This window comes from Styela clava, chromosome 5 (genome assembly GCF_964204865.1).
Source record: "Styela clava chromosome 5, kaStyClav1.hap1.2, whole genome shotgun sequence".
NCBI lineage: Eukaryota > Metazoa > Chordata > Ascidiacea > Stolidobranchia > Styelidae > Styela > Styela clava.
The window spans coordinates 23,035,313-23,047,503 of NC_135254.1; the positions used below are offsets into that span (position 1 = coordinate 23,035,313).

The window sequence follows — 12,191 nt, forward strand, 5'->3', positions numbered from 1 at the left end:
CAGAGCACTGGGCAGAAATCACATCGCGTCAACACCGGGTTGCGGCCATCGCGATGCTTTTTTTAATTAAACAGTCGGATTCCCCTGGTACGTACCAGTTCTAAGTTGGCTGTTCGACGCCGGCCAAAGCGACTCCTTGGTCCGTGTTTCAAGACGGGTCTGGAGGATGGCCTACGTGGCCACGGACCCCGAGCGCGTCGACGGCGCGCCACCGAAGCGGCAGCCCGCCGAACACCGGCACTGCGTCCAGTGCAGGCAAACAACAAGCCAGCCGAACGGCGACGGCCTTACACAGAGAGCGCGCGGCATCCTTTCCTCGATCCGCCGCCGGGCCGCACCGCCCGCGCGCTGTAACACCCTCGCCGGAGCGGGGGCCACCTTCGCGCGGGGACTTAGACCAACGGCAAACCGGTCGTGACCCGCGCCGGTCGCTAGTGCGCTGAGACGGTGCGCGAACCGACTCGGCAGCGGCGCCTTAAGCGTCCGCGAACCGAGACGGCGCGCCCCCGCGCCCAACTGAAAGCGAGCCGGCGACCTGACGGGCCCTCTCGTTTGCCTCTCAACGGTATCACGTACTCTTGAACTCTCTCTTCAAAGTGCCTTTCAACTTTCCCTCACGGTACTTGTCCGCTATCGGTCTCGCGACCGTGTTTAGTCTTAGGTGGAGATTACCACCCGCTTTGGGCTGCATTCCCAAACAACCCGACTCCGAGGATACCCGAAGCGGCCAAGGCAAGCGCCCCTATGGGCCTAACACCCGCCGTGGGACGAGGCCTCGATCAGAAGGACACCGGCGCTCGCCGTCAGCCGCACTGAGACTTCGTACGTCACAACTTGGCGCACTCGAGAAGCGCGCAGATTCGACGCTGGACTCTTCCCGGTTCACTCGCCGTTACTCAGGGAATCCCTGTTGGTTTCTTTTCCTCCGCTTAATAATATGCTTAAATTCAGCGGGTGCTCTCGCCTGAACTCAGGTCGTATGTGTCAAGCGGGCCGCTTCTTCCACGGCCCGCTGGCATCACAAGTCGTCGCCCGCGGCGCCGACCGAGCGCGTACCGTCGCCGCCTTGGCCCACGGTCGGTCTTGATCTCGTGACAGGACCGACCGACCTGGACCCGCCCCTCGAACGTAGTTGAACACGTCGAGAGGCCGGCGGTGTACCGGACACGCGGTCGCGCCGAGAAAGCTCGGCGACCGCTTCAACTTGGGGCGACGCCCGGCCGTCTTCTCAGAGGCCTGGCGACGGCCCTCGGGTGAGGATGAACGCGACCCTGAGGCAGACGCGGTCCCGGGATTGACCCGAGACCGCAATTCGCGTTCAGAAGGTCGACGTTCAATGTGTTCTGCAATTCACATTACTTCTCGGGTTCCGCCCCGTGCGACACGTGTAACACGTTGGCATAGCAAGGCAGCCGAGTGCGATGGTGGCTTCTGGGCACCGGGCTCGATGTGCCGCCGACCCAGCCCGGCGGTCGCTCGGTGCCGTTTGTTGGTGTTTTTGTGCAGTTGTTGTCGGTGGTTTTGTGGTCGATCCCACAGTGTGACGTCCGCGCGCTTCGGCGCCGGGCGAAACGTCGAGGACGACTCTTAACGGTGGATCACTCGGCTCGCGAGTCGATGAAGGACGCAGCCAAGTGCGAGAAGTAATGTGAATTGCAGAACACATTGAACGTCGATCTTCTGAACGTGAATTGCGGTCTCGGGTCAATCCCGGGACCGCGTCTGCCTCATGGTCGCGTTCTTCCTCACCCGAGGGCCGTCGCCAGGCCTCTGCGAAGACGGCCGGGCGTCGCCCAAAGTTGGAGCGGTCGCCGAGCTTTCTCGGCGCGACCGCGTGTCCCGTACACCGCCGGCCTCTCGACGTTTAACGACGTTCGAAGGACGGGTCCAGGTCGGTCGGTCCGGTCACGAGATCAAGACCGACCGTGGGCCAAAGCGGCGACGGTACGCGCTCGGTCGGCGCCGGCGGCGACGACTTGCGATGCCAGCGGGCCGTGGAAGAAGCGGCCCGCTTGACACATACGACCTGAGTTCCGGCGAGAGCACCCGCTAAATTTATGCATATTATGACGGCGGGGGTTAGGCCCATAGGGGCGCTTGCCTTGGCCGCTTCGGGTCTTCTCGGAGTCGGGTTGTTTGGGAATGCAGCCCAAAGCGGGTGGTAAACTCCATTTAAGACTAAATACGGTCGCGAGACCGATAGCGGACAAGTACCGTGAGGGAAAGTTGAAAAGCACTTTGAAGAGAGAGTTCAAGAGTACGTGAAACCGAGGCAAACGGGAGGGCCCGTCAGGTCGCCGGCTCGCTTTCAGTTGGGTGCGGGGGCGCGCCGTCTCGGTTCGCAGACGCTTAAGGTGCCGCTGCCGAGCCGGCTCGCGCACTGTCTCAGCGCACTAGCGACCGGCGCGGGTCTCGACCGGTTTGCCGTCGGTCTAAGTCCCCGCGCGAAGGTGGCCCCCGCTCCGGCGGGGGTGTTACAGCGCGCGGGCGGTGCGGCGGATCGAGGAAAGGATGCCGCGCGCTCTCTGTGTGCGGCCGTCGCCGTTTGGCTGGCTTGTCGTTCACCTGCACTGTACGCAGTGCCGGTGTTCGGCGGGCTGCCGCTTCGGTGGCGCCGGCGCGGGCGCACGACCGGCCGATCGCACCCGCTCTGCCGGGGCGGTCACGCAAGAGCGTCCATGTTGGGACCCGAAAGATGGTGAACTATGCCTGGGAAGGTCGAAGCCAGAGGAAACTCTGGTGGAGGACCGTAGCGATTCTGACGTGCAAATCGATCGTCCTATTTGGGTATAGGAGCGAAAGACTGATCGAACCATCTAGTAGCTGGTTCCTTCCGAAGTTTCCCTCGGGATAGCTGGCGCTTTGTCGCAGTTTTATCTGGTAAAGCGAATGATTAGAGGCCTTGGGGACGAAACGTCCTCAACCTATTCTCAAACTTTAAATTGGTAAGAAGCCCGGCTCGCTTAATTGGAGTCGGGCGCCTCGAATGCGAGTGCCCAGTGGGCCACTCTTGGTAAGCAGGACTGGCGATGCGGGATGAACCGAACGCCGGGTTAAGGCGCCCGACGCGACGCTCATCAGAGCTCACAAAAGGTGTTGGTTGATCTAGACAGCAGGGCGGTGGCCATGGAAGTCGGAATCCGCTAAGGAGTGTGTAACAACTCACCTGCCGAATCAACCAGCCCTGAAAATGGATTGCGCTGGAGCGTCGGGTCTATACCCGGCCGTCGCGATGACACGGGCCGTTCCACGGCGCTATGTCGCGACGAGTAGGAAGGCCGCGGAGGCGGGCGTCGAAGCGTCGAGCGAGAGCTCGCGTGGAGCAGCCGTCGGTGCAGATCTTGGTGGTAGTAGCAAATATTCAAACTACTCTTGGACAGCTTATCTAACACTTGCCCTGTTTATATGACACTTGCTCTGCTAGTCTCAGACTTGTACCACTTGCCTCACGCTAGTTATGCTTGTCTGATACTGTCCTGCTAGTCCCACATTTATCCTGCTTGTCCCACACTCATCGTGAATCAATAAAAGTTGTCTTGCATGGTTCACACTTGCTCTACGTGGCCCACAATTTTCCTACTTGCATCTCACTGGTTCTGCATCACACTCGTGTATAAAGCCGAGTTTTTCAACGGGTAATGTTTTTTATTATTCAAAATATTCAATCCACGTCGATGCGAGCATTTTAAGGGTCTTATCATATTAATTTAGTTTTGCTCATGGAATCTCCCGTTTTCAACGACTTACGACAAAATAAAAACATAACTTCTCTAAAATACTGCAAAACTCTGCGTTAAACTGAGCTGTATAGTGTCCGATTACAATACGCTTTAATAATATCTACTGCCACCTGTGATTATTTTTAGAAAAATCCCAAGATCTACGATAAAATCTCAAAGTGTAATATTTATTTTAGTACAATTGATAAATTGCTTAAACGTACTTTACATTGATTAGTTAATATATCGTAAGAAATCAGGCCACAGTCAATATTTCCAAATGGGTTCAAAGATACATATTGATCGCCTCGAAATCTCCACGGAACAGCTTTTGAAACAGTCGCCGCGATTAAACCACTCGCTGAAAGAGACGATTATCACTGTCTGATGATTTTTCAGTTGCGCCAAGTATTCACGACCAATACGAGACTATTGAAAATGGCTTGCTTTGATAATTTAATTTCGTCCAATATGCGTCCATGTGGTGCGCCAACTCACGTCAAATAACGACATTACTATAACATATCACGGCCATAAGAAAGTGTGGAAAACTGCTCGATTATATCTCGTTTTGATTCGTATGTTTGCGATGTTGTGAATTCTAAAAATCTGATCTGTTCTTGCAACACTGATTCCGCTATGAAGGCTGCCACTCCGAATATTGTTAAGATATCAAGTTAAAAAAAATCCCTAGTTCTGCGATAAAATATCGGAGACTACAATTTATTTTAGTACAACAAAAATTGATTGAATATGCAGTACAGTGATTATGTTGTATATCATAATAACCAAGGTAAAAGTTGCCTGTGGCCCCGTCGATAGTTTCAAAGTGTCTAAAAATGTATACCGAGCACATAATTGACTCGTGTTTTTGAATTCATTGACCATGGCATAGTTCCCAAAGGCAATTTACAGTAATGTGTGCTGTATTTTGCGATTTACAATGTCTAAAAAAGCGTTCTTCATCTGTTGCGGGCCTCCTGAATAAACTAATGGCGTTTTTCGTATTGTTTTATGTATTCGATAAAGCGGAACAAAAAAAATTGCCGAGGGTAATTAAAGCAAGAATAAGTAATGAGAATAAATTCAAAGGTATTCACGACCTATCGTTGCGGCTCACAATGAATGCGATCGGCGAATATACCAAAATGTAATTGCACGCCTTTCAGATCTTTTCACAATCTGCACAAATTGATCAGAAGCCACCTTCTGATCCCATGTCAATCCTTGGATTTAATATATAATGCCACAATTATGTTCGCACTTATGACCAATTATAAAAATTTGTCGAATGCATTTCATAAATCCCATTTTAACAATGTGTATAAATAGGGACGTATATACATATTTACCGAAACATTTCCCTGTATGATACTAATTCTTATAAGATTTGAGGCTTTTATTCACCGCGTCTCCGCCATAATAAAAGCATTGTTTTAAGGCAAAGCGCCCCAGAATATGATTTTACGGAAGTTTAATTACTCAAGCGTGCAACGCCTGTGGCGATAGCAATGAGTTTTCTATACACTGTAAAATCATCGATAGTCCCTCACTGTCTTGCTTTTGCCGTACTTGTGCTGATTGAATCAAAATTGTCTCACACATTCTCTGGTTATTACAAAACAGTTTGAATCACACTTGTATTGCTTTTCCCATACTCCTTCTTGCCTCACACTTGTCCTGCATTTTCCACCATTGTTCTGTTTGTCTCACACTCTTCTAGAATTTACCATCGGGGTGTCCTCAATGTAACGCTTGCAAGTCATTTTTGTTCGAGTTTATACCACAAATATTATTGTAAAAAATAACGTTAAATAAAATATTTAAAGTAGTTGGCAATAAAGGTGAACTTGGCCTGAAATCATACACTCGCGAGCTGTTTGATTAAGATCTCTAGTAATCTAGTGCTGATCTATACTGTATAAGTGCCCAAGAGGCATGTTTTACTGGACTTGCACGCTGACTTGGATTACAACCTAGAAAAAACGGAGTCATCTGATGTACGGACACATCCGTACAAGATGAGTACAAGATGTACTCACGGCCACAGGTGGAAAAATTGAATCTGAAAGGGGGAATATAAATTTTTCACACTGATGCAAATATCAAGAGAATATAAGAGAAATCTCCGATGAAACTTCCTACCCAAGAGTACCACATAAAATAACAAGCTCAGCAATGGTAATATCAGAAGTGTATCAAAACAATTATCATAGAAACACAAACATATACAATCGATATGTATTGATAATATCGGAAGACTTCAAGCAAAACAACTTGCCACCAGATTACATAATGATTGATGGCGCCCTATGCAGGACATATCTGTCGGAGAAACTGTATACACCGACCTGTGGGCTGTGCATGAAAGAAGGTCATAGCTTCATAAACTGTGTAAACAGTCCCGTCTGCAGATACTGTATATAAGGAAGGGCATTTTCAAATGATCGTGAGAGCGCTATGAGAACAACGCTTACGACATGGACACTAACAAGGGGAAGAAAAGGGGACGCGACAAAAAGGAAATCTCCGACATTACCTTCGGAGAAACCGAAGCAGAGTAGTCTATCAAATGCATATTTAAAGATTATAGTATTAATTAAACATAATGATAACTAACCAATTCACTATCCATCACTAAAAGGGCGGTAGCTCTATTGGAAAAATTATAACCTCCATAAATGTAAAAGGTATTGAAAGACATTGAAAAACTTAAAATTAAATTACGGAGCAGACAGTCTAACTATACACGACGTCCACCGTTTTAAACGAGTATGATTTTTCAAAGCAACGGAAAAGATAGTGTATCATGCATACATCAATACAGAAAACACGTCATGTCCATGGAAAACATAACGAAATTACTCTGAGTGCACGGTACACTATAATTAAAGAATAGTTATTAACATATCACAATATCAACTATACGAAATAATCATACAGGGTAGAATTAGCGTTCTAACCGCTCTAAATAACATTAACAACAACAATATGCTAACCATATTCAATATACGCACCCTATAAAATAAAGTAAAAATTTGGAGGAAGAGAACCGCTAATCAATGCATGTAAAATAACCGCGGGTCATTGGTATATGACAAATAATAAAGTACGTCAAAAAATAAAACTCTTCTAAACTTTGAACGCGGACACTCAATGGCAATGAAACAGGAATTAATAATTACTTGGACGAATATGAACGCATGAAAATTACGGAGAAGAAGAGGAGGAACGGAAAAAGCGAGTCACACGCCTAAAAGTATGAACAATTACGAAACCCAAAGTCCCGATGGCCTGTCAAAGGAGTTTTACTGCGCATATTACGACATCCTAAAGCAGAGCATATATCACCTAATTAATAACGTTATAGCTGTTAAACAGTCATCAATGAGATAAAAGTATGAAAAAGGGAACACAACACATCAATCAAATTATCGACCAATCTCGAACTTAAACTTCGACTATAAATTACTCGCAGAAATAGTTGCTAATAGATTGAAAATTATATTGGGAAATACATACTGAGCAACCATAAATGAAACAAACGTAAACGATCGATCTTCGATGCGATAGAAAACCTCAATTCAATTTGGGAACATATAACCGAACAGGACTTACCGTGCTATATCTTGTAATTCTGAAAAAGTAAAAATCATTGAAAGTCTAAATTTAAAAGGACCAAAAGAAATTTGGCATGCAGTGGAACTGTACAATCTAGGAAGCAATGTTAAGTATTTTAAACAGAACACATGCCCTATTCGATCCAACAATCAAAACACGGAATGAAAAAATTCGAAGACGTACGTGAATAACATATTGAGGATAATAATGGGAATTAAGGAAAAAAACATTGAAGACATCATTAACATCAAACAAATTTGTATCGCCCAACGTTTTGCGCACGACGCAATCCTTGGCGGCAAAATAGAAGGAAGCTGAATTTAGAAAATACTAGAAAAGTTTATGAAGGAAGCTGAATTTAAAATTTACACGGGGTGGAAAAAGAGCACATCTTGACTGCAAAATTGGGAAAGGAAACATAGCCAGACAGTGCTGAACATATACTGGAAAAGTTTATCGTCACCTGGAGAATACTCAAGATCATATACCAGGATATCATATACCGGGTACATTCAAAGCATTCATATATAAACCTAAAACACGCCTGGACATATAAAATGAGCCGGTATCTGACGAAAGTAACACCGTGGACGAAACAACAAGAAAAGTTATAAACAATGTAATTTGGAAAGCGCTTTCGAAAAGAAAAGAGCAAAATTAACATGCTTCAAAACTGGTCAAAAACCCAATTAAGCAAATATCTATTATCTATAGATGCAACACGAAATGGTAAAAATAGTATCAAAGCGCGGAAAATGACGAAATGGAGCCTACCAATAAAAAACAAGCCATTATAAACAAGCCGTTACGTTTTACTGGCAAGCTGCCTTAGCTCCGACCGCTATCTGTAGATATGAAGGCAACGCCGGATTTCGTGATAGCAAAATCACAGTGAATTCGGCAAGAATTTCCATCAACACAAATAAAACGACGAAGAAGACTTTGAACCTCGCAAAGAATGATTTCCGTTTTTTGAACCTCTTGATGGAGCTTTTATTGAACTTATTTCCTGTGAATTTGTCATCATGTTACAACACCTCAGTCAAACGCGTATCCGAGTTTATTTCAACGTGTCATTGCGATAACGTAACGAGATGCGCTTTTGTTTGCTTTAATTAGGCCTTTAATATTTTGAATTTTGATGAAAACCCAAAAATATAAATGGACATAAATGTAAAAACACATGGATATTCAGGTGTCAACTGAATCTGTTTACTGAAATCTATTGAGTAGAAAAGAAGCTTTGAAAAGAAATTTTAAGAAGCATAGTTTTTTAGATTTTTTTATAGCCCCCAACTAGTATTGTCTTTTTGGATCTGACGTGTGTCTGAAGTAGTGATGTCACAGGAAAGCATAAACGAGGATTCAACTACATATGAAGATGGTAACATAGGTTCAAAAATAACTTAGCAACAAACTTAATGATACTAATCAAACTAATAATGAAATTTAGTACATGCGAAAATCAACAAATAAATAATAACAATGAATTTCGTCGCTGTTAATAAAATCTCTTGTCCTGAGTGTATCGTAATTCAGTGCACAATTCTAAAAGAGTTCTGTAGTTTTTGGCAATTCAGGAATTTTCCATCATTTGCTGAGAAAATAGCGTGCCCGAAATGATGATTAAATAGACCTTTTACGTGGTCAAACCCAAAATAGGACCTTTTAGTATGTATTAAAACGAGAATAAATTCAAGTAACAATCCAAATCCGTATCAAAATATCAAATTTAGGAAAGTATGTAAGTATGTTTTTATAAACACTAATAAGAAACCATACGTCCGAAAGAATTTGCAGAACTACATAAGGGCATCAGCCGAGTATCAAAAACAGTTATGCAGACATATAACTAACAAATACAAAATATATCTAGGATGTGCACGTATATATACGTATATTTTCTCGTGTAATGTATGGGTTGTATTATTTTTTTAATTGTACAAAATATAATAATACTGATATGATACAAAAGAAAATTGCATTTTCTTGTGTTTCAACTTACGTCGCCGAGATCGATACATGATTAACAATAACTGGCCTTCAAATTCCACTTCGAGTTGAAAAATACATCGGCTTGTTCAATGAAACCAAGCTATTTGCATGTCCGCATATTTTTGAGCTAGTATATTTGCTCATGGTCTTTGTGGCGAGGATCTCTTGTTACAAATATGTAGCAAAATAAACTTTCGTCATTAAAAGTTTGCTATATGCTATTAAGGTGGATTCAAAATATAATATTATTATAACAAAATAACGCTAACAAATTCGTGATAATGTCATGAAACTTTTGGAAATACACATAATTCTATCTATACTATTTATTTATTATATTTTTACTTTAAATTATATAGAGAGAAGTCTTGATAATCAAAAAGACGAAGTCATTCGAATGAGTGAACCTGGTCAAGAAGATGGCGCAGATTCCCTTAACCAAGAAGTCGGTAAGATCAATTTTAGACGCACCGATATTGCTCAATCTTTTAGGTATTTGTTTCAGAATTTGTGTTGATGAAGTTTATGGGTTAATATAGAAATCTTATACTACTGCTAGAAAAAATTCACCGTATGTGTCGTGCCATACACTTACTTTCGCATTATAAAAGAATATACTCAAACTTAGAAGCGATAAGTATTAAAAAAGTAGTTACCATTCTACATGAATGTACCTTAGTATATCACCATAAAATGAACAACTACACGTAATAATTTCAAGATTGATGTCATAGTGAATTCCTTGTTCCGGATGTTACGTGAAATAAAGGAACTATATTCTTTATAAAAATTTGTGGAAGAAGAAAAGCAATAATTCATATTTTGGGTTATAAAAAACCTAATTTATATATCGTTGTGTCCACCCTGCAGTTAGTCCGCTTCGTGAAATCATTTGACATTGTTTGTGCAAATTTTAGCAGTAGGTAAAATGGGTTTATATTAGTTAATATGATATATTATCTTGGATACTATTATTACATAATTCACTGCATTTACGTGTGAAGTTTCAGTTTTAAGTGGGCCTGAAAATATTTGTACCATCCTGAAAGTATTGTTATGTGTATTTGTGCAACTCTCAAATGACGTAAAGACATGGACTGAAGCAACAGATATGAAAATCATTTTTTAGTGTTTGTTGACTATAAAAGTCATAAGTTGCTTTCATTATATTATACAAACAGAAGATGAAGAAGAGTTGGAAGAAGGCATGCAAGAAGAAAGAATGGATGATGCTGCAATTATTGATGATGTTAGATCTATCAGTTCTAAAAAGTAAAGTTATTCTTTGTCGTTCCATTTTGAAAATTGCCGAACGTTCACTTTACGTTAGATAATTTTGTTGTAGGTCGTTTGGTTTACGTTCATATGATACTTCGATAAGTTTTCGATAGGAAATCATAACTAAAATAGGTAACAGAAATTGTTTCAAGAATGTATTTTACATAATCAAATCTCCTTTCATAGCAAAACAAATCTGAATCACGGCCTAATTGAAAGAAAGTAGAAAGTCCGAACCCCCTCACTCAAATGAAAATCAAATGGAATGATGTGGATATTGTATAGATATTCAAAGTATATATAAACGCTAAATTGAAATTAGTAACATGAAGTTGTCAGCTTGAATTTTGTTGCAATTTAATAAAAAAAGTAAATGAGTAAAATCAATTTTGCTGTTTTCCTATTATTAAAAACAGTAAATAATGTACTTTTGTATTATAAGGTCAATATTATCAGAACTAGCAACGAAAGAAAAAGCAAAATATGTGGAAGCAGTAAAATCTGAAAAGGATGTTCCGGGGACGAAATCAATGAACAAGAAAGAGCTGAAAGAGAAACAAAAACAAACCAAGAAAGAATTATTTGGATCTTTTGCAGCAGATGGTAAATTAAAATATATATTTCCCTACCAACAATAGCATGTATATAATAGATGCATATGTGTAAAAATTACAAAATCTGAGCGGATAAAAATATGAAGAATCAAAAGTTGTTTCTCGCTACCAACTTTTTCGCTTAAAACTTATGATAAGACGTTCAAGTTTGGGATATTAATTTTATGGAAAGTTGTAAAATATTTGATTTATATTTCTAAATATTTAACATTGCTATTTATTCAGAAATTGAGTGGAAACTGATTCTTACATTTATTGTGTTTGTGTTTGCAATTTCTGTGGCAGCATGCACCATCGTGGTCTTTGTAGTTTTACAGGTAAAATAATATAAATTTTATTTTAGATATCTGGGATCGGAAATATTCAATTAAATCAGAAAATTAGACTATAACGCTTTAAGACTATTTCAAATCTAATGCGTATGTAATAAAATTGATGACATACATTTACAGTTTATCATTTCTATCGCAAATCAAATAGCAAATTAAGTACATCGCCGGATGAGAACAGAACAGGCCTAAGTCACAATTTTGAGTTTTGAGAAAAACGCAAAAAACAATTTGGAATTTTTCTATTTTCGAATTTCTAGATATTCACACTTAGTAAAGACCTGAGCTCTGGTTATTTTAATGTGGATGAGAATATCTTTGTAAGCAATATTTTTTGACTCTTCAGCTTCAATTCCTTCCTGCCTTTTTAAAGGATTTTGGCCCATTCTGTTTTCAACAACTTCTGAATTTTTTTGTATGAGATGCAAGGTGACTTGGGCCTGAGTTGCACTGAACAAATTTTTAGGGATGTAAGTTTTGGACATTTCATTTCTGATGTTCATGCCCATCATATTGGAACTTAGGACTATATTTTTTCAATATTTTGGGGTGTTGGGTCGTGCACTACAAGATGGTGGTCTTGAAATCCTGAATTTCTCAATAATAAATTTTTTTATCTGGACTTAGGCCCATTC

The 12,191-nt window shown here is 41.7% G+C and overlaps 1 protein-coding gene, 1 non-coding gene and 3 pseudogenes across 2 annotated transcripts in view; 3 read left to right on the forward strand and 2 right to left on the reverse strand.

The window, feature by feature from the left end:
- The window catches only part of LOC120345251 (large subunit ribosomal RNA), a 4,511-nt pseudogene extending 3,533 nt beyond the window's left edge, over positions 1 to 978 (reverse strand).
- A 288-nt stretch (positions 979 to 1,266) lies between these two features.
- LOC144423611 (5.8S ribosomal RNA) lies at positions 1,267 to 1,384 on the reverse strand (annotated as a pseudogene).
- Positions 1,385 to 1,582: 198 nt separating this feature from the next.
- On the forward strand, positions 1,583 to 1,736 carry LOC120345217 (5.8S ribosomal RNA). Its single transcript, XR_005569859.2, has one exon. It is a non-coding gene; the product is annotated as a 5.8S ribosomal RNA (ribosomal RNA).
- A 286-nt stretch (positions 1,737 to 2,022) lies between these two features.
- Positions 2,023 to 3,465, forward strand: LOC144423810 (large subunit ribosomal RNA; annotated as a pseudogene).
- A 4,960-nt stretch (positions 3,466 to 8,425) lies between these two features.
- Positions 8,426 to 12,191, forward strand: part of LOC120345130 (uncharacterized) — a 30,328-nt gene continuing 26,562 nt past the window's right edge. The window contains exons 1-5 of the mRNA XM_039414540.2: positions 8,426 to 8,724; positions 9,695 to 9,784; positions 10,517 to 10,607; positions 11,056 to 11,216; positions 11,453 to 11,544. Coding sequence (XP_039270474.2) covers positions 8,679 to 8,724; positions 9,695 to 9,784; positions 10,517 to 10,607; positions 11,056 to 11,216; positions 11,453 to 11,544 — 480 coding nt within the window. The 5' untranslated portion in view covers positions 8,426 to 8,678. The remainder of the gene's footprint in view (positions 8,725 to 9,694; positions 9,785 to 10,516; positions 10,608 to 11,055; positions 11,217 to 11,452; positions 11,545 to 12,191) is intronic.